At 34.3% G+C, this 20,811-nt stretch overlaps 1 protein-coding gene across 1 annotated transcript in view; it reads right to left on the bottom strand.

The window, feature by feature from the left end:
* LRPPRC (leucine rich pentatricopeptide repeat containing) overlaps positions 1-20,811 on the bottom strand; it is a 93,731-nt gene that overhangs the window by 29,277 nt on the left and 43,643 nt on the right. The window contains exons 23-25 of the mRNA XM_072937787.1: positions 19,560-19,767; positions 11,532-11,656; positions 10,944-11,050 (exon numbers count right to left, since the gene is read on the bottom strand). Of these exons, the coding sequence (XP_072793888.1) occupies positions 10,944-11,050; positions 11,532-11,656; positions 19,560-19,767 (440 nt within the window). The remainder of the gene's footprint in view (positions 1-10,943; positions 11,051-11,531; positions 11,657-19,559; positions 19,768-20,811) is intronic.

Genomic DNA, 20,811 nt, shown 5'->3' with positions numbered 1-20,811 from the left:
CCCACAGTTATCAAAGACCTTTAGGATTAGAACAACTTACACTTAACAACTGTGTCTAGAGGATTCATGTTATTTCAAAATGTTATTTTGTAGGTCAATTTTCATTCCATAAATTTTTAATTATTAAAATAGCTAAGCTTTCTGTAATTCAAAAGCAAAGCTTGAAATGATGAACTAAATCAATCCCAAAATATGTCAAATTACACACACATACGCATAGATTTTAGAAATCCCGACACATTCAAGAAGAAAAATAATTAATCTGTTACATAGGCTTATTAGCAATTGTCACAGTGATAAACCAATGGCTTTTATTTTTAAAGAAACACACTTTGTAAAATTTAGTGATAAAAGTATTCTGATACCACATGCTTGCCTAGTATCTAAAACTAAATGTTAAAAGAGCTAAGTACTAAAAAAAAAAAAAAAGCCAAGTACTTAAAGTTAGTTCATAGTCCTGGTTTATTTCAGTAATTGAGATGTATGTTATATCCTCAATTAGGAATTACTAAGGTTTAGTCACTAACTCTGGCTTCAAAGCAATGGTTTTACAATTTTGAGTACTAGGATAAAAGACAAACCGTTTTACACATAATTCCTAGGATCTGTGGCTCTACCTATAGTGGTTTCATCACCTGTAAGAGTGCTTCACTATTAAATACTACATTTCAATCACAGCATTATAAGAAAATGACACTCATTACTCTGGCTGCTTCAGTCCAGAGGATCTACCTTTACTGCTTTCTCCACTCAGCTTTGTGGACTATGCCAGATCTGATCTCTCATTTCTAAGATCTCATTATTTTTTATTTCTTAAAACTAATACTGTACAATGTTAAATTAAAAACTGATGCAGGAACCAGTATCTCAGAGCTAGAGTGACAGAAAAAAAATGGTACAGAAAAAGTTGTATAAGTGTTCTCATTCTAACTGTGCAAGTACCCATGTTTTGGGATACAAGAAACAAATGCTGTATAAATTGTTCACATGTATTCTCAAATATCATTAATATTTACATTTTCACCCAATTTCTACTCCAGGAGTTTCTCATACTACCTGCTTGTTTCACACGCATTACACTGAAAATGAATCCAACATCAAATGCATACAAAAAGCCCTTGAAAAAATACTAGATAATCCTCTTTAAAACATAGCAAAATGCAAGGACTACATTCACGTACAACTTTCGTATTATTGCTGATCTAAATGTCAATGATCTAAATAGCACAACTTTTATGGCAAACTCTTCCTTTTTGTGGCTGATAATCTGCCTGTCACTGGCAGGACAGCTGACTTATATGGCTGATATTCCTATGTTTCATTTTGAAATTGAGAATTGTTTTCACAAATAAATCTCAATCATCAAAAGAACATCTAGGTCAGATTAACTAAATCTCCTAGGCTTCTGTAACAGTCTACATTTCTGGCTTATCTCTGAACATCTTATTGAATTTTAAACACTGCAAGTTGAAAGCAAAAATAAAAAATGTAATAAAACCATAGAGAAGAACAGAATCCTAACCGGGGTGTTGAATGTAACTTATCCAAAACCAGTTAATGCTTGATTAAAACAATGAACTCACCTCTAATTTTTCTTGTTTTTGCTACATATAACCTACTCAATAGACAGTGAGGGTAAAGTAATTGTAATAATTTTTTTAAAAAGGCATGATTGATTCTACATGTGTTACTGTGCTTCAAAACACCTTGTGTAGTTCCAATTCAAAAAATTTCTTTTATTAAATTTTATTATTTCTCTGACGTAAAGTTGCTGTTATTATAATAGGCTTCTGTGTATACCAGTAAATATATATCAAGTAATTATTACCTTTAAAGTGAAAAGAAATGAAGAGTCTTCTACTTCAAACTTTATCTCAGGGAAAATTACTTTAACTTCAAAATAGAAATTTCTTGCCATTACTGCCAGAAATGGAAAATGGAAAACAAAGAAACAACTACTCTGGCTTCATGTCCTCCAGTTGGAGGAGGAGGAGGAAAGTCAAGTGCATGAGGACAGGACAAACAAAACCACAAAGAAACCAACTATCATCCCGTGGCTAAATAGCAAGGGAAGAAAAAGGGTGTCCTGAATTATAAAACCTTCCAGTATTTGTCCTCTTCCCTAAAATCTTCAGAGATAGACTTAAGGACCATATCTAGTATGGAGGAAAATATGGCTGAACAAGTCAAACTAACAGCCTAATTATCATAAACGAAGTATGAACCACTCAACTAGGTGCTACAGAAGATACTAAGTAAACTCATTCATGGGAGAGGGGGTATGAATTGGTGTGAGAATTGACATCTCTTGAAATCTGGGAGGTCAGGGGGAAAAAATTAGCTCTAAAATCCCTTCTGTACATATAAGATCCATCCTGGCTTATTAAGGGAGGCAAATTAGGATAAAATCCTAAATTTGATCTAGTAAAGAACAAAGGGAAGAATAACAAAGGTTGGGAGATCACTGTAATCCAAACCCAGTCTTACAGGCCAAGTCATAAATAAAGAGAAGGGTCTTGCCCCCTTAGAAGACAGCAAATTTACTCTGGCTGAAGTGTGATGGAAGAATAGTGGTAGTCAAGAAGAGAGGGGAAAGTCAGGGAAGAGGAATTTCGGAGAAAGGGTAAGTTGTTTACGTGGTCCAGATACTGAGGTTAAGGGATCATGGAGGTCATACTGCAATATATAAATGTATTAAACCAACACTTCCAACACCTTAAATTGATGAAATGCTATACCATATCTCACTTTGAAAAAAAGAGAGATCATGGAGCTAGGAATGGTGTAGGGGAACCAACAGAAAAGATTCCAAATTCCATGACCACTACTAACCAATAAGCTCCACACTCACACCCTGAACTGGAGTTTTGTTACCTCTCAGGGTTTCTGTGAGAGGCTCACATAAAGAAGTACATGAAAATCATTTGAAAAAAATATAAAGATGTTATCAATATCGGTTATACCATTTAGCTTGAAATCTAGGTTTGAACCTCAACAGAAGAAGTTAGAAAAAGAAACGCTAAATAATTTTAAAGCAGACTCTAATTTGCCTTTGTGTTTGTATCCTGAGAACTTAGCAGTGCCTGGCACATGGCAGGCACTCAGTAAGTGATTACTGAACTGCTCAAAGGGTCGAGAATAAAATTAAATAATATATTTTACAGAAACCCTTAATATGGTTATTTAACATTTCATATCATTATTTTTCATACTTGTATGCATCATCTCTCCCTGGACTTAATGTCCAATGTTAAAATACAAAACGAATTATCCAAACAGTGTTAATTTATTTAAATAAGCTGCAACACTTCCTTCCTGGGAGGTGACTGAAGTACCTTAAAAGACATTTGACTGAAAGAATGAAGTTTTTTTCTTCCTTCCTTTCTTTTTAAACAAAGAAATACCACCCTATTTTATCATAACTTTGAGCAAAAGAAGTATAAGGACTAGAACTCGGGAGGCTTGGGTTTCAGGCCATATCTGCACTACAATGAACCATAAAAGAGGTATCATCTTTAAACACACAACAAAATTTCTGTCTTTATGTATCAGAGCCCTTAAAAATTGGAATAACATCTGACCCACTTCTGAGAAACAATCCGAAGTAAACAATCTGAAAATCAAATATGCCAGTAGCTAAAGATATGAATTATGACAATTACTTGTAACAGTGACAATTTTTGTCAAAGGAGGAATGGGCAAATAAACTTTAGTTCACTTACACAATGGAATAATGTGACCATTAAAAATGCTTAGAAGAGTTCTTACTGACATGTAGGGAAATGTAGAGACAGTAATGTAGAGTTAAGAATGTATTAAATAAGCTGTATGAACATAGTTTTGGAAGTCCTAGTCACAGCAATCAGAGAAGAAATAAAAGGAATCCAAACTGGAAAAGAAGAAGTAAAACTGTCACTGTTTGCAGGTGACATGATACCATTCACAGGAAAATCCTAAAGAGGCTACCAGAAAACTACTAGAGCTCATCAATGAATTAGGTAAAGCTGCAGAATACAAAATTAATATACAGAAATCAGTTGCATTTCAATACACTAACAACAAAATATAGAAAAAGAAATTAAGGAAACAATCCCATTTCCCATCACGTCAAAAAGAATAAAATCCCTAGGAATAAACCTACCTAAAGAGGCAAAAGATCTGTACTCTGAAAACTGTAAGATGCTGATGAAAGAAACTGAAGATGACACAGATGGAAAGATACACTGTATTTTTGGATGGGAAGAATCAATACTGTTAAAATGGCCATACTACCTACGGCAATCTGCAGATTCAATGCAATCCCCATCAAATTACCAATGGCATTTTTCACAGAATTGGAAAAAGATTTAAAAATCTGTATAGAAACACAAAAGACCTCGAATAGCCAAAAAAAATCTTGAGAAAGAAGAATGGTCCTGGACAAATCAGGCTCCCTGATTTCAGATATACTACAAAGCTACAGTAATCAAAACAGTATGATACTGGCACAAAAAAAAAGACATATAGATCAATGGAACAGAATAGAGAGCCGAGAAATGAACCCCCAAAATTTTGGTTAACTAATCTTTGACAAAGGAGGCAAAAATATACAATGGAATAAAGACAGTCTCTTCAGCAAATGGTGTTGGGAAAACTGGACAGCAGCAAGTAAATCAATGAAGCTAGAACACTCCCTTACACCATACACAAAAATAAACTCAAAATGGATCAAAGACTTAAACATAAGACAAGACACAATAAACCTCCTAGAAGAAAATACAGGCAAAACATTATCTGACATACATCTCAAAAATGTTCTCCTAGAACACTCTACCCAAGCAATAGAAATAAAAGCAAGAATAAACAAATGGGACCTAATGAAAATTACAAGCTTCTGCACAGCAAAGGAAACCAGAAGTAAAACAAAATGACAACCTATGGAATAGGAGAAAATTTTTGCAAATGATGAAACTGACAAAGGCTTGAGCTCTAGAATATATAAGCAGCTCATACAACTTAATAAGAAAAACCAAACAACCCAATCCAAAAATGGGCAAAAGACCTAAACAAGCAATTCTCCAAGGAAGAAATACAAATGATCAATAGGCACATGAAAAAATGCTCAATATCACTAATTATCAGAGAAATGCAAATCAAAACTACAATGAGGTATCATCTCACACCAGTCAGAATGGCCATCATTCAAAAGTCCACAAATGACAAATGCTGGAGAGGCTGCGGAGAAAAGGGAACCCTTCTACACTGCTGGTGGGAATGCAGTTTGGTGCAGCCACTGTGGAAAACAGTATGGAGATTCCTCAAAAGACTAGGAGTAGACTTAACATAGGACCCAGGAATCCCGCTCCTGGGCATATATCCAGAAGGAACCCTACTTCAAAAAGACAGCTGCACCCCAATGTTCATAGCAGCACTATTTACAATAGCCAAGATATGGAAACAACCTAAATGTCCATCAACAGATGACTGGATAAAGAATGGAATACTATTGAGCCATAAAAATGACAACATAACGCCATTTGCAGCAACATGGGTGTTCCTGGAGAATGTCATTCTAAGTGAAGTAAGCCAAAAAGAGAAAGAAAAATACCATATGAGATCACTCATGTGTGGAATCTAAAAAAAAAAAAAAGAACAACAACAACAAAACAGAACATAAATACAAAACAGAAACAGACTCACAGACATAGAATACAAACTTGTGGTTGCCAAGGGGGCAGGGGGGTGGGAAGGGACAGACTGGGATTTCAAAATTTGCAGATATTGACAGGCATATGCAGAATAGATAAACAAGATTATAGTGTATAGCACAAGAGAAAATATACAAGATCTTGTAGTAGCTCACAGCGAAAAAAAAATGTGACAACGAATGTATGTATGTTCATGTGTAACTGAAAAACTGTGCTCTACACTGGAATTTGACACATTGCAAAATGACAGTAACTCAATAAAAAATATTAAAAAAAAAAAGATTTAGGTTGTAAAAGTAAACCAAAGGAGAATAAAAATAGTAGAGACAAGAATAGAGAATATTTTTTCACCTAAAATATTATCTGACAGTTGGAGTGACTTATGGGAGTTCACTTGGTGTTGGCAGGCTTAGAGGTTTAGCCTAAGTTTAAATAATCTGGCATGTAAGGAAAGTAAATGTGAGCGAAGGTTTATAATAATCCACAACCTTGTCAGCCCGGCAGCCCAAAGAGGAGCCAGCATGATGGGAAAAGAGAGGTGTGGCAGGAATGGGGGTGGAAAGGAACTCATCATGGCAGAAGAGAGCCCTTTACACAGTCTGTAATGATGACGCTGTATTAGATAGGTATGTTTGCATGCACAGATCTTCAGGACTGAATGTGTGTGTCTCCCAAAAATTTATATGTTGACATCCTAACCTCCAATGTGATGGTATTAGGAGGTGGGGCCTTTGGGATGTGCTTATGTCATGAGGATGAAGCCCTTGTGAATGGGATTAGTGCCTTATAAAAGAGACCCCAGAGCGCTCCCTCATTCCCTTTGCCATGTTAAGACACAGTGGGGAGTCACTGGCTATGAATCAGGAAGAGGGCCTTCCACAGAACGTGACCATGCTGGCGCCTTGATCTTGGACTTCCTAGCTTCCAAAACTGTGAGAAATAAATTTTTGCTGTTAAATTACCCAATTTATGGTATTTTTGTTCTAGCAGCCTGAATAGATTAACAGGGAAAGGTGCTTAATTTTTCTTTATTTTCAATTTAAATGTTAGGATGTACAAGGCTAATATGTGCATTTATTATTTTTAAATACAGATATTTAGTCATTCAAAAAAAAAAAGAAAGAAAATAATCCAATTCACTAGATTTCCAAAAATTATAAAAGACTTAGGAATAAATTTAACGAAGGTTGTGAAAGATCTGTACACTGAAAACTTTAAGACTTTAATGAAAGAAATTGAAGACATAAAGAAATGGAAAGATATCCCATGTTCATGGATTGGAAGAATTAATATTGTTAAAATGTCCATACTATCCAAAGTCATCCACAGATTCAATGAAATCCCTATCAAAATTCCAAAAGGCATTTTTCACAGAAATAGAAAAAACAATCTTCAAATTCGTATGGAACCACAAAAGACCATGAATAGCCAAAGCAGCCCTGAAAAAGAACAAAGCTGGAAGGACCACACATCCTCAGCTCAAAATATGCTACAAAGCTACAGCCATCAAAACATAATAGCACTGGCATAAAAATAGAAGCCAACGCCAAAGGAACAGAATCAAGAGGCCATATACTCTCATATATATGGTCAACTAACATCTGACAAGAGAGCCAAGATTACTCAACAGGGAAAGGATAGTCTCATTAATAAATGCTGTAGGGTAAACTGGATAATCACATGGAGAAGAATGAAATCAAACCCTTATCTACAAAAATTAACTCACAATGGATTAGAGACTTTAACATAAAACCTGAAACTGTAAAACTCTTAGAAGAAAACAGAGAAAAAGCTCCTCGATATTGGTCTTGACAACAATTTTTTGGATAAGACACAAAGGCACAAGCAACAAAAGCAAAAATAAGCAAGTGGGACTACAAACTAAAAAGGTTTTGTACAGGAAAAGAAACAACAAAACTTATAGGCAACCTACAAAATACAGTAAATTTTTTCAGGTCACTCACATACACACACACACACACACATTCACACACAGAAGAATATTACTAAGCCACAAGAAAAAGAAATCTTGCCATTTGCAACAACATGGATGGACCATGAGGGCATCAGGCTAAAGGAAATAAGTCAGACAGAGAAAGGGAAATACTACATGATATCATTTATATATGAAGTCTAAAACAGCCAAACTCCTAAAAAGACAGCATAGAATGGTGGCTGCCAGGGTCTTGGGGGTGGGGGAAGTGGGGAGATGTTGGTCAAAAGGTACAAACTTCCAGCTCTAAGATGAACAGGATCTGGGGATCTAATGTATAGCATGGTGATTCAATACTTGACACAGTATTGTATATTTGCAAGTTGCTGAGAGAGTAGACTTGAATGTTCTCACCACAAAAAAGAAATGGAACTTACGTGAGGTAATGGGGGTGTTAACTAGCTACTGTGGTAATCATTTTGCAACATACAAGCATATCAAATCAATTGCTGTATACCTAAAACTTACACAATGTTAAAAGTCAATTATATCTCAATAAAGCAGGAGAAAAAACGATTACTTAGATTTTGCTTTCCTATTTCTCTGCTCTACCTCTAATACCTTTAATATATTTTCCAGACCTATCAAACTCCCAAGTGTGAAGAGTACAACCACATCCATCAATCTACACCCCATACCCCATTTTCTCCATACAGTCCTGCCTAATTTCCTCCACTGGTGTAAGTTCCACTCTTAAACTCTCAAAACTATTTATGCTTTTCTTACAGCAGTTAACACTTCTCAGTCTTATACAGACGTTATCTTCACATATTAATCTCATGTTCAAGGAGCTTCACAGTATCTCCTTGAGGGTTGATCTCAGTCTGATTCACTTTTGTCTCTCACTCTCTTTCTTTTGGAAGAAAGTAACACTTTTTCTGAGTATATCTAGAATAAGAATATATGTTTATTATTGAAAACTCAGAAAATACAGAAAAGAATAAAGCAAAATACCGGCTATAAACCTACCCTCCTACAATAGTCTATGTGCAGAAATCAAACATAAAACTATGTTAAAATGTATTATACATAATACATGATACATGTACACCAACTCATTTAAAAATAACACAGGTCATACTATACACTGAATCTTGTCTCTTTCTTCATTTAATGAGAGGCATTTTTATGACTGGTTTATCTTATCTCTCACAGAGCTTCAAATACAAAGAAACTTTACTGTACATTTTGCTTTGGAAATTCAACCCTAGTGAATCTACCCACTGATAAGACACAATTGCATATTGGGAATGATAAAAATGCTGCTCACTATTTATAATATTCTTTCACATGCTGACATAGTCTTGGTTTATTAATTTTCATTACTTTTAATATTTTAAATAATCCCTAGAAAACCACAAGAGAGAACTCCCAGTCTTGAATTTTAATAGTCAAAAAAGCCAAGTTCCCAGTTTAATTTAACTCCAATTAACCATAAAAAAAGGCAACTGAAAACGTGCTTCAGAATATTCCCACATATTGCACACCTAGCTGCCCAACCCTGTGGTACTGCAGGGATTCTGTAAAGCTATTCTTTAACCTTTAAGCAATTCTGTACACAACCACTATAAAAATTCTGTCATCAGCAGACGTTAAAGCCATTTCTAAATGATTACACTCAATGATGCTGTACATAGGCAGAGCCTTAAAGTAATTAAAAAGCAGTCTTCTCTTGCCTATTCGTGTGACAAGCATGTACTTTATGATAAGTGTCATATTGTGAATTACGTGGGGTAAAAAAGACAACACAATCCCTACCTGTAAAAGGCAAAGAGAATTAATATTATTACCACCATAATCCAGGAAACATGCAAGCTGCTTTACATGCATTATGTGATTGAATCTTAAAGACAGATACTACATTCCCTTTTATACATGAGGAAGCTCAGAAAGGTTTAGCAACTTGTCCACCATCACACTAGCAAGTAGATGACAAAAGGAGAATTCACTCTTATGCCTTTGGTTCTTCCTACTAAGTGTTGCTTACTACACAAAGAGAGGAGCATGATTTCCTATTGGAGAACCTCTAATCACTATCATCTGAATATTTAAGCTTGATTTCTGCTCTGATCAGTGCCTACTAATACTGAGACCATGCAGACAGAGCAACAGGACTCAACAGGCAGACAGCAACTCATTTTCAGGCACACACACTGTGCACGTTCAGTGAGAGAATTTATGCCATTTTCTAGAAAATACAAATGAACTACTTGAGTTACAGAAGCATCTGTCCAAGACAGACAGCATGCCCCACTTCCCTCTGACAGGAGGATAGACTGAGTTGTAAGACAGAAAGAGAAGAATGCTCTGAATTAATCTCACAGTCCTCCTTTTTCATAAAACTTCCAAAGAAACTAATAATTTTCTGGATTGTGTAGCTATATTTTCCATTTCATGATAAGCAGTCATCAACACAAAAACAAGAAGGACAAATACTACCTTTGTGTCTTGTCCACCACTGGCACTTTTGGAAAAAGATATGGAGTAACAGCAAAGTATATCTGGGAGAAATGTGATTACTGATATATTTACAAATTTATTTTAATCACATTAAGTAATATTGCTTAAAGCGATGGGTTCTTCTGTGAAATTTCTTTTTTTAGTGAACACAGAGTTGTTTAATAGTGAAATTAATCACAGTTTGGACAGACTTTATAGTTGCCCTTTGACTTACCAATTTCAGTAAGCAAAATTTCAATCAAGTCTAGATAAAATATACTAATCCTAAATAGCCCAGGTTTGTCACCTACCATTTCCCATAAGCTGCTTACCATAGTGAAAAAAAAGAAGAAATTTTAAATTAAATGCCAAACAGTTGCAGACAGCACTTGTTTGGCTGATTAACTTGTAGACAAGCATTACAAATAAATCTGAGCATGGTCTGCAGCAAATTAAATTCCACTGCTTTTAAGAACAAAGAATTCCTTGGCAAAGAGGATTAGCAACTTTACACCCAGGAATGCCAGTTTAATTTAATTGTTCCACAACCCAAGATTTAATATGCAAATATCATTTTGATATATAACAGTGAATTTAACAAAGTGAAGAAACAAATTCAATATACAACCAGGCGGCCTTTTCTGAACTGTAATTATATACAATAAAGAAGCTGGCCGAATCTCCTCCCACCGGCCCCCATTATTGGGACTGAATTATATTAACATGAATCAGAACAAGTGTAATTAAAGGTTAAATTTTAAAAATATATTCTCATTAAGAGTCTAAATAGCTGTACAATTAGAATTCTGTAGTTAAAACCATACCTCAATGATCTTCTTGGCCTCCTTGTAATTTCCTGTTTGTAGGAAGGCAAAGAAGAGATCATAGAGCATTGTCATTTCACCTTGTTCTTGGCTCACGAAGTCCATTGCTAGAGAAGAAAGAACGTTTATTAGAAGAAAAATGTAGAGAAACACAATAGCACTAGAAGAGTTCTAGATAAACACAAGAAAACTTTAAAACAAATACTGAGAATAACCTAAGGGTTACAGCTCTATCAACCAATTTTCTGCCACACTGCTTACCTAACAGCATACACTCATGACATTAAGTACCTCTGACTAGCTTCAAAGAGAACTGGTGAGAAGGGTAAAAATCTTCATAAAGACAAATCACCAAATGGAGCCAAAAATAAGAGAGGGGCAACTTTTCAAAATGAACAGTTATTAAACTCAAGGACATTTATAGTATTAAAAAAGTGGTTACTGGATATTTTTCTTTTCAACTTAGAAATATAACAAAGTTTCTCTGGATGTGCTTGCCTTCCTGTTAAATTTTCTCTTCACAGCATTAAGATTAAATAAGGGGAAAAGAGAAAACCAACAACATTAAAATATTAGAAGGTGACTCACCTTTCTGAATTAGATCAGTCTCGCCTTTCTCTATCAGTTTACATAAGACATCATGAATCCTTGGTAGTACTTTATACTTTTCATAGCAGTCAAGGGTGACTTCGAGAGCAGTAGGTAAGTCATCTCTTAGAAACATCAAAATATTAACAATGAATAAAATATATGTAATTTAGTTTAGAGAGATACACAATGACCTGTCAAAACGTAAGCTGAGCTTTATTTAAGGTAGAAAATCACATAGCCAAAATGTGGGGGGTGGGGGATGGGGGGTGGAACAATCTTATATAAAAATCCATGCTCAGAGTTCAGACATCATTAGTGGTTCTGTTTTTCCTGCTTCATCTTTTATTATTTTACTTGCTAAATGGCACCTTTTAAAAAGTTCAAAAAGTGAAGGCATTCTCTAAGATGACACATAAGTTGCTGTAAGAATGCATTATTTCTAAAAACAAGGACTACTGTCAAATATTTTTCCAACCACTTCTATGTGTTTATGGTTCTCAATAATTCCAGATTTGGGAAACTTTATTAAATGCCCATCAATAACCATTACAGAATGTTCAAGCATTTCACCTTCCTCATCATATTTTCCATAGTGCTGCTTCTCCAGCTAAGGAGGAAATAACTTCAGGATTCACATACACAGAAACTTACTATAGCTAAAACTAAGATATTCTTACATTCGGTGAATTCTAAGAGAACTCTTAAAGTTTTTCATTAGAGGGTAAGCTTTTAAAAATTTCCAATTATAAAGTCAAAGTTTCTCTTATGTGGTTCATTAATTAAAATAAAAAGATATTTTCATTAAGTAAGTTTCTTAAACAGAGTGTGGAAAATACATTCCTGTGGGTCCTCAAAAACTACTTTTTCATTTTAAATGGAAAATGACTGTATGAGACCTTGGAAAAGCTGTAGAGATGATGTGATCCAATTCTACGTGCCACCTTCCTTTATTTTTAAATAATGAGGCAATTAAGGCATCTAGAGACTTGACTGATTAGCCAAGACTACTAGGGAAGGCTCTGCCATCAGGACCCTGGACTTCTCACTTTCAGTTGAGTCCATCTAATTATACTTAATGCTCTCTTAAAAGCATTGTTGCTTATTTAACCCAATAAGGTGGCACAATATGGAATAAAAAATTAAAGGTTTTGAGAAGACAGTATGAAATATATTTTTTAAAAAAGAAGCATGGTTAGAGGCATGGACCAGCATACAACTAGTGACAGTGGTGATAATCTTTGGGGAGAAAACAAATTTTTCTCACACATGCAATAGTTTTCAAAAGGAAGAAAGCCTTTTAAAATTTTCCATTGAAGCCCTAACATTTTGGTTCATTATACAAATGTTATGTTGCCCTAGATTGAATTACTATTTTATCTAGATTAAGATTTTAAACTGTACTAAAAAGTAAAATACCATGAAGAAGCATTAATTTCATGGCAATAATACTGACATAGTGAAAATGAGCCTATCCTGATGGAACTCTACCTTATCCCCTTACTAAGTCCTGTTTACAGTGCATCTTCTGGCACCCCACAGAGTCATTTGAATTTTTGTCATTTGGGGTGAAGACTAAATTACAGGTTAATTTCAAAACTGCAAGTAGATGTTGCAGGCTAGATTACTGTCATACAAGAGAAACACTACAGTAGCTACCACATAGGATATAAAACTTTATATAATCAGTATTTTCCCTTGCTTCAGACCCAAGTTCAGTTATTACCTTTCCACAATTCCATTTAATGGAAAACTACCAAAATATTTTTAAAAGAAAAACTAACACATACTGACTTTTAAAAAGCAATACGATCTACTTTTTCAGATCAATTCCCAAACTAGAATTGTATTTCCCCTACATTAGGTCAAAGCTATCAATAAATGAATGAATAATTGTTCTGTCAATCAAAGAGACATGTTAATCGTCTCTGGTCTCCAAATATATGCTTCTGAAGATTATACATGCTCAGAACAACAGAAAAGACACGAATAGCAAAATGGAAACAATTCATATATTTGTTAGTAATTTTAAGTAACAACGTTACTGCTCCCAAGTTGCCAACAAAATGAATTAGAAATCTATAATGAAACATTTCATATAAAGTGTAGAAATGATAGAAATGAACTAATAACTAATCATTTCTTTTCAATCCCTATTATCTACATTCTGATCTGTGGCTGGTTGGATCATGTTACTCTAAAAAGAGATAAAAATGTCCATTCCTCATATAATTTGATGTCATCATTAATCTTTCTGTTAAAGCTTAAAAACTCTGGGTAATGGAAATGAAAAATACTAGAAAGTAACTAAAATTCACATTGCTATGAAAATAGTTGCATATGTACAGGACTTTTGAATTTCAATCCCAACTGATAGGTATTATTCGCAGCTAGGCTACAGTAATGTGATACATTTTGAGAAGTGGCGATGAAAAGCAGATGATCACAACAGTTAACTCACGAACCTCTGGGTTCCCTCCCAGCTTTAATACTGTAATGTGAGGTTCTATGAACTTTGGCTTATTAAGTTCGTCAACTCAAATGCTTCACACCAGAAGAGAAAATCATCACATGAAAATATCACTTTTACTGGGCAGGATGAAATCAGTAAGTACAGCAAAATATCAAAGGGAAAAAGGTAGAAATTGCTTTCTACCCAAAATGCGAGACAAGACTTTATCAATCAGTGTAATTCTAGCTTCTGCCCCCACCTAAAATGATTCTGTGATTTCCTATGTACACTTTAAAACACTAAAACAGATTTAAAACCCCACCTTAAAATAACAATAATCCTTTCAAGAAATCTTATTGATAACATTAATTCTGGATTCAAAACTGATTCCATGCTCATTTCAGTATACATACATAATTCCTAAAGCTTTATATACAAATGGGTCACAAATGTTCAAAAGTCTACTCCTAATAAAAATTTAGCCACTGCTTTCACAAACCTCAAATAATACTAAATGAAAATCAACTCTATAACATATTATTACCTCTAAGAAAAATCCATTGTGATATTTTCAATGACTAGACCCCCCAAAAATATTTCAATGAAATACAGAAAGTAATTTTCATGAATAAAACTATGCATGCTAATAAAAAGTAAATAATTATTTAAAAACTATTTTTGATTAATGCTAATTAACTCAACATAAACTTTATCAATATTCTGTGAGCCGACGAAATAAAAACAACAGAGGAAAGGAAGACTACTCTAAATCTTAAGAGCATATATATATATATATATGTATATATTATATATATAATAGGCTGAGTCCAGTAAGTACTTTAAACACTTAAAAGACTTTTATTCATTAACCTTAATAGAGTCACTTGGCTCATATTAAAATTCATTCTAGAATTTCTACTTTATTTTTTAAGGGAACACAACCATTTATAAAATTACTACAAACTGTAACTCTGTATCATCATCAGGAGGAACATGCAGAAAGGTAAGCTCGAAGCTCATATGGTAAATCTCATGTTCTCTCCTGTTTTAGTCCTTATTATGAAATGAAACTATGCTTTACAATGTCATTGACAGAAAAATAAACAATGGACATAACATTTATTTTGAGGCTCCCACTGATCATAAAAATACCTACTTAAAGGTATCAGGACACAAAGCCCTCCTAACTCAAATTCCTTTATACACAACCGTAAAAATCACCAATGTGTGTCATACAATCTAGAACTGTTAGAAGAACAACAACTAGTGACAACCATTTGTTTACCTACCAGTAGCTTTAAACTTAGTCTCCTTACTTACAGTAAAAAAAACTTTCCAATGCAGCGCGCACGCTTAATTTAATCAAAAATTTTAAGTGACAAATATTGATTTTTAATTGGTATAAAGTGCTTCAACATTATGCATAAAGTGTTAGTGAAGTGGCAATTTACTTACAGGGCTTACTGACTGAAAAACCCTTAAAATCTGAAATCACTAGAGAAAAGAGGAGCTTTGAGGGAGAAAAAAGTTTAAAACAAGGGAAGGAGGGGGAAAAAAACCCTCAAAGGTCTAAAAACTGACTATTCTATAAATCTTAGGCAGATGTTCAGTGTGGAAAGAAATCAATTCAGGAGGAACCATAGACTTCAGAAAAATTATTCTGTTAAGAGAACCAGCCCTTTGAAAGAGCTAAATTTTTTTTTTCTGTTCATCATCTATAAATGAGGAATCTTCAAGGAGACTGGTGTTGCAATTACAACTAATCCTCCCCAAAAAATTAACTGTGTTGAAGGCTTTGTAATTTCCCTAGGTACAATTTAGCTGTCACTTACTTTAAAATTTACTCAAACATGCGTTCCGAACAGCACTAACTTCACATGTCAAGTGCTTTCCAGCCAATTGAGTCTAAACTGGAAGTCGGTGTTAAACAACTGAATGATTAGACAAGATAGCTCATTTCCCTGCTCTTTTGTTCAGAATAAAATGCCACATTTACATTATCAGGCTCAACAGGATTTTCTGACAGAGGGAGAAAAAACCCTACTGAACACTGTCCGTACTAAGCACATGAAGCCTGTCATTTACCAATCATCCTTCAAAAAGCAATAGCCATGAATGTAACTTAATTACGACCCAATGATCCTTGAAGAAAAATCATCTTATCACTGTCCTGTCCCCCTAGGGCAAATGAACCACTTTTTGTCCTTTGGCACTGATGATGCTAAGTTCTTAATTGCAATAATGGAGTAAAAGAGCCAAACCTCCTTAATTTCCTTTCAGCACACGAAGAGTTTTACTCTAGAAGTAGCATTCCCATAAGTAATAAAAGTATCTAGTACAAATGAAGATGCCAAAATTGAACGGGTGTATATATGACAGAATAACCAACATTTTAAAAAGTATATTTCCCACTTCTGTAACACATTAAAGTGTCACAGAGAGTTTTTAAAACATATTGTTATAGGTTCATCTTACAGAAATTGTGACCTTTATGAAGAACTCAAGATTAACTTAGCAAGAGTTCGGGGAGGATTATATATACAAAGTCCATGATTCACTTAAATGAAATGCATGTGGGCATACACAGATTATAGCACAAATCAGCACAGAAAAATCCTTAATGGAAAGCAGAAATTAAAGCTTCTTTGATCATTTGCACTAAATAATCCAGTTAAAACAGCTTCAGATATTTTTCACAGGCAATGAAACCAAAATGGATCAGTTATAAAACAAGTGAATCTGAAACTGCATTATACAAATTTCTATGCCTTTAAAACTAATGGCCCAGATTTCATTAATTTCATTTCCTCTACCATAGCATAAAGACTAATCAAAAGCTCTTTTAACCTATGTTAAAGTGTTTCTTTCTTCCTTAACATGGAAGATCCAGGTCATCTTTCAGGATCAGGCATGATTACAATTAAAAAAAAATTTTTTTTTAGTAGTTACAAAAGAAAATGTTTAACATTGATGTGGACAACATGTAGACATGTGGCTTATAGAACAGTCTCAGTGTCAACAGAACACAAGGAAATGTTGTTCAATTTGGCGTATTTCTCTCTGCTCAATGCAAGTTACTATTTTGATCATATAGAAGCAGGTCACTTTTCACTTTAGTAACTTCTCCATAATCTTGCAAATCTGTTATTATTTTGGGTTTCCCTTGGCAAATGAATAAAAACAAAATGTGTATTATTTTCATACCTATAAAGCTTTTTATACAAGTAACAAACTGACACGTATGAAATTTCTTCTCTGTTTTATCTAATGCTGGAAAAGTCAGTCCAAAATTAAGATCTATTGAATCTTAAAAAGATCCTCTTTGTAAGGAATTCAACCTCATAGATCTGTTCCAGAATTACAATATGTAAGTGATAGCCTCTTCAGAGTCTTGCAATGACTTTCCAAAAGGATGCTTGCCTTTGAAACTATGAAGATTTTGTGCAATGTTCTGAAATGTTTCTCGTAATTTTACTTCATTCCCCAGATGAGCTCAAACCTGCTGAGGCCAATTACGTGATATTATTGAAGATTAAACATATCTAATCAAATCAAACACATGTGGGCTTTTTGGCAGGCTAGTGTAGCTAATCCTAGTACTGCACTTGTCATGATTCTATATTAATTAGCTATCTTCCATCAGTTGGGGAAAACACAACTGAAAAAAAGTTTCAAAGTCAGTGTTTTCCTCCAACTTAGCCCCAACTAGGAGTACTACCACCATTTTCCACAAAACATGAAGTCTCCTTTATCTGCTTTTTATTATTCTCCCAACTCTGAAAGAGTCAACCAAACCTTTTTATTATGATAGATGAAAAAAAAAGATCTTGTCATGGAGACTGCCTCTGCCAAAGCAAAGAGAGTAAAAAACAAAAAACCAAACCCAACCCAGGCAGATAAAAATAGAAGGTAAATGATTTCTCTTTGTATCTGAAAGTAGTTTAAAAAAAATCATAAAAGATATGAATTTAGATTTTTCTAGCCCAATTAACAGGGACAGTCAAATTTTACTGAGACACAAATCTGACTATACTATAAAATCAGAAGCACAGAGCATGCTCCAGGTTAACATCTGAATCCCATGCTATTTCCATTTTCCCTTGGAGAAGCTCTCCTTGGTTCATGAGCCCCATCTGCAGACCTCTTTCAGAAAACTTCTGTACTTCCTCTGTCTTCAAAGTATTTCTATTTGTAAGGTACTTTTCTACCATGGCCTCATTTTCATTGTTAATTATTTTATTTTTGCTCAGTGGTGGAGGAGGGCCTAATTCTTCTGGGCACTGGGCCCATTTCTTTCAAATCCGCATGCAGAGCTCTACATGCAATTTGCAGAGATGGGTCTTTTAAACAATCAAAAAAATTCTAGGAGGAAGCATATTAATTATAGGATTTCTATATAAAGTTGGCTGTGAACATGAGAACTCAATAACACAGTAATTGTTTGAATCACTATTTCTTTAAAAGGATATAATGCTGAGACTGTGGAGGTTAAAATTTGGCCAATCGTCTAACTTGATAAACTGTTTCTTGATTGGATGGCAAAAAAGTTACTTCATAAAACATGTGTGTGTGGATATAAATATATGTATGTATACACATATTTCCTAACACAGAGTTAGTTAAAAGAGATGGTTTTTATTCCACATTTTAAATACTAAATCATTCATTATATTCAATTGATTATACCCCGTAATAAAGAAAAACCACTAGAAATTTGGGGGAAACATTTTAACTGTTAAGACAGATCTTCTACTTTTCTTCTGGAATTGATAGGACAACATCCATACAAAAATCAGAAAATCCCAATCATGAAATAAGCAGATTAAAACTGCATTAAGCCATAGAAAAAAATGACAAAGAGGTAAGGGCTAAGAAATTTTAAAAAAACAGAAAAGAAAAACAAATGCAAGAGGAAAAGAAGATAATAAAGGGTGCTTCATTATCTTACTAAAGTGTTTCACTCATTATAAGACAGTAGGTTGATTTCCTGATCTGCATGGAAAAATACCTTAAATTGGGCACCGACATGAACATTCCATGTGTAAAAATGTTCAAACTCAGTAAGTGTTACCCTATCAACAAAATTCATCCTCTTCCCACAGGACAGAGACAGCTTCTACAGTGTTTATCAAAGCTAAATAACTACTCTATTGGTACATTGCAACTAAAATACTATACAGAGAAAAGGAGCACTGAAGAAACACTGCTACATCATTACCTGAATAACAGTCATGAAGCATAATCAAAAGCCACAGAGAATCCTTCTTTCTTACATTTATTAATAATTAGCACTTATTAGGCTCAAAACTGGGAAAAACTAGATTTGATTTCAAGTAATAGCATCACATCCTCACACACACACAAAAAATCACCACAGACCACTCCATTGAGAAGTCCACAGGACCACAGGGCACTGGTGATTTTAAAGGTCACCTACTCCATGTAAGTCCTCTTATTCTGTGGCAAATAACCTCCAAGGCTTCCGCAGCACTGAGTATTTACAAAGCATAATCCCCAAGTGATTAGATTCATTCTTTTAATGCCAACATTTAAAATTCAAAATTCAATTAACTTACTTTTCCAGATACAGGGTGACCAATGGGGAAGTTAAGGTGGTGGTCGGTTTCGCTAACCCTAGAGTCACGATGGCTTCATGCAACTGTTTTACTGTTTCAGTTTCACCTCTTAAAGCTGCGCCATTTAGGATGTGGAAAAAGGACAAGACTGTTGCATCTTTGATAAGAACATCCTTCTCTTTCATCTCCTTTAGAATGTTAATAGCATCTACAATGAAGTAGCACAAAAGACCCTTAGGTAATTTCATGTAGGGAAAACAAACTGCTATTAAAACAGCATTTCAAGCCCAGCAGGAATGTAAATTCTAGTGTATAATGCCGATTTCAAGTTAATTACTACTTGCATTTCTAAACGAGACTACAATTATAAATCCACAATAGCATGGTTTTATCATTTCCCTGCAACTTTGACTACAAATTATAGATAGGGACTGTGTGCCCACTCTGCACCGCATAACCCTGTACGGTCTGCCCTATAGCTGCAAGATCCTCCTAAATGGATGCTTTTATCGTTCAGAGCTAACATCTGCTAAATCACACCATTGTTTCTTCAGCAGATGGCTTGTCAGGAGGCCAGATAATAAAGATGTGTTTACACTGTATATACAGCCAGACTAATGGTCTGATACCGATAGGGCCTGTTTGCTATGTCGATACTAATTAGCCAAGCAGAGCCAATGAAAGCTTTCCAAAAGACTGCATGTTAATACATTAGATTCATTAAGCTTCATTAGGAAGGCAGAAACAAACATTTTAGGGTATGGAATAAGTGCATTTTTATAATGTTGTTCTTAATTATTGCACAGACAAAATGTTTTGACCGCTTTACAGAAAGTGATTTTTAAAAAGCAGGCTAATCTTTATAAAGAGTTTTCTGTGTTAGCAAGGCTTCCGAGGAAAAAATTCAATGTTCAAATCAAGTATTTTCTCCATATACTTTTCACTATAAATTTTTTTAATCTTCTCTAGGCACAAAGAGAGGAAAGCTAAAGAAAAACAGTTTCAAATATAAAGCTCAATGAGAAACTGAAGAAATGATCAAATAGTAAGAATATATTACCAAGTGTAATTAATTATGTTAGGCTTAGCATTATCTCAACAATGAGAAAACTGGAGTATGCATATCAACTATACGTCAGCTAGGCTCTCCCTGCAAACTTTTCTAAGTAAAAACTTATTAGAGTATACATTTTGCTAATGTTATTAAAAGTTAAGACAAAGACTCCTGCAAAATTCATATTCTGAAATAAAG

The sequence above is a fragment of the Vicugna pacos genome, chromosome 15, assembly GCF_048564905.1.
Source record: "Vicugna pacos chromosome 15, VicPac4, whole genome shotgun sequence".
Lineage (NCBI taxonomy): Eukaryota > Metazoa > Chordata > Mammalia > Artiodactyla > Camelidae > Vicugna > Vicugna pacos.
Note: the sequence above shows the minus strand (reverse complement) of the source record. Positions and strands in the feature narration are given on the sequence as shown.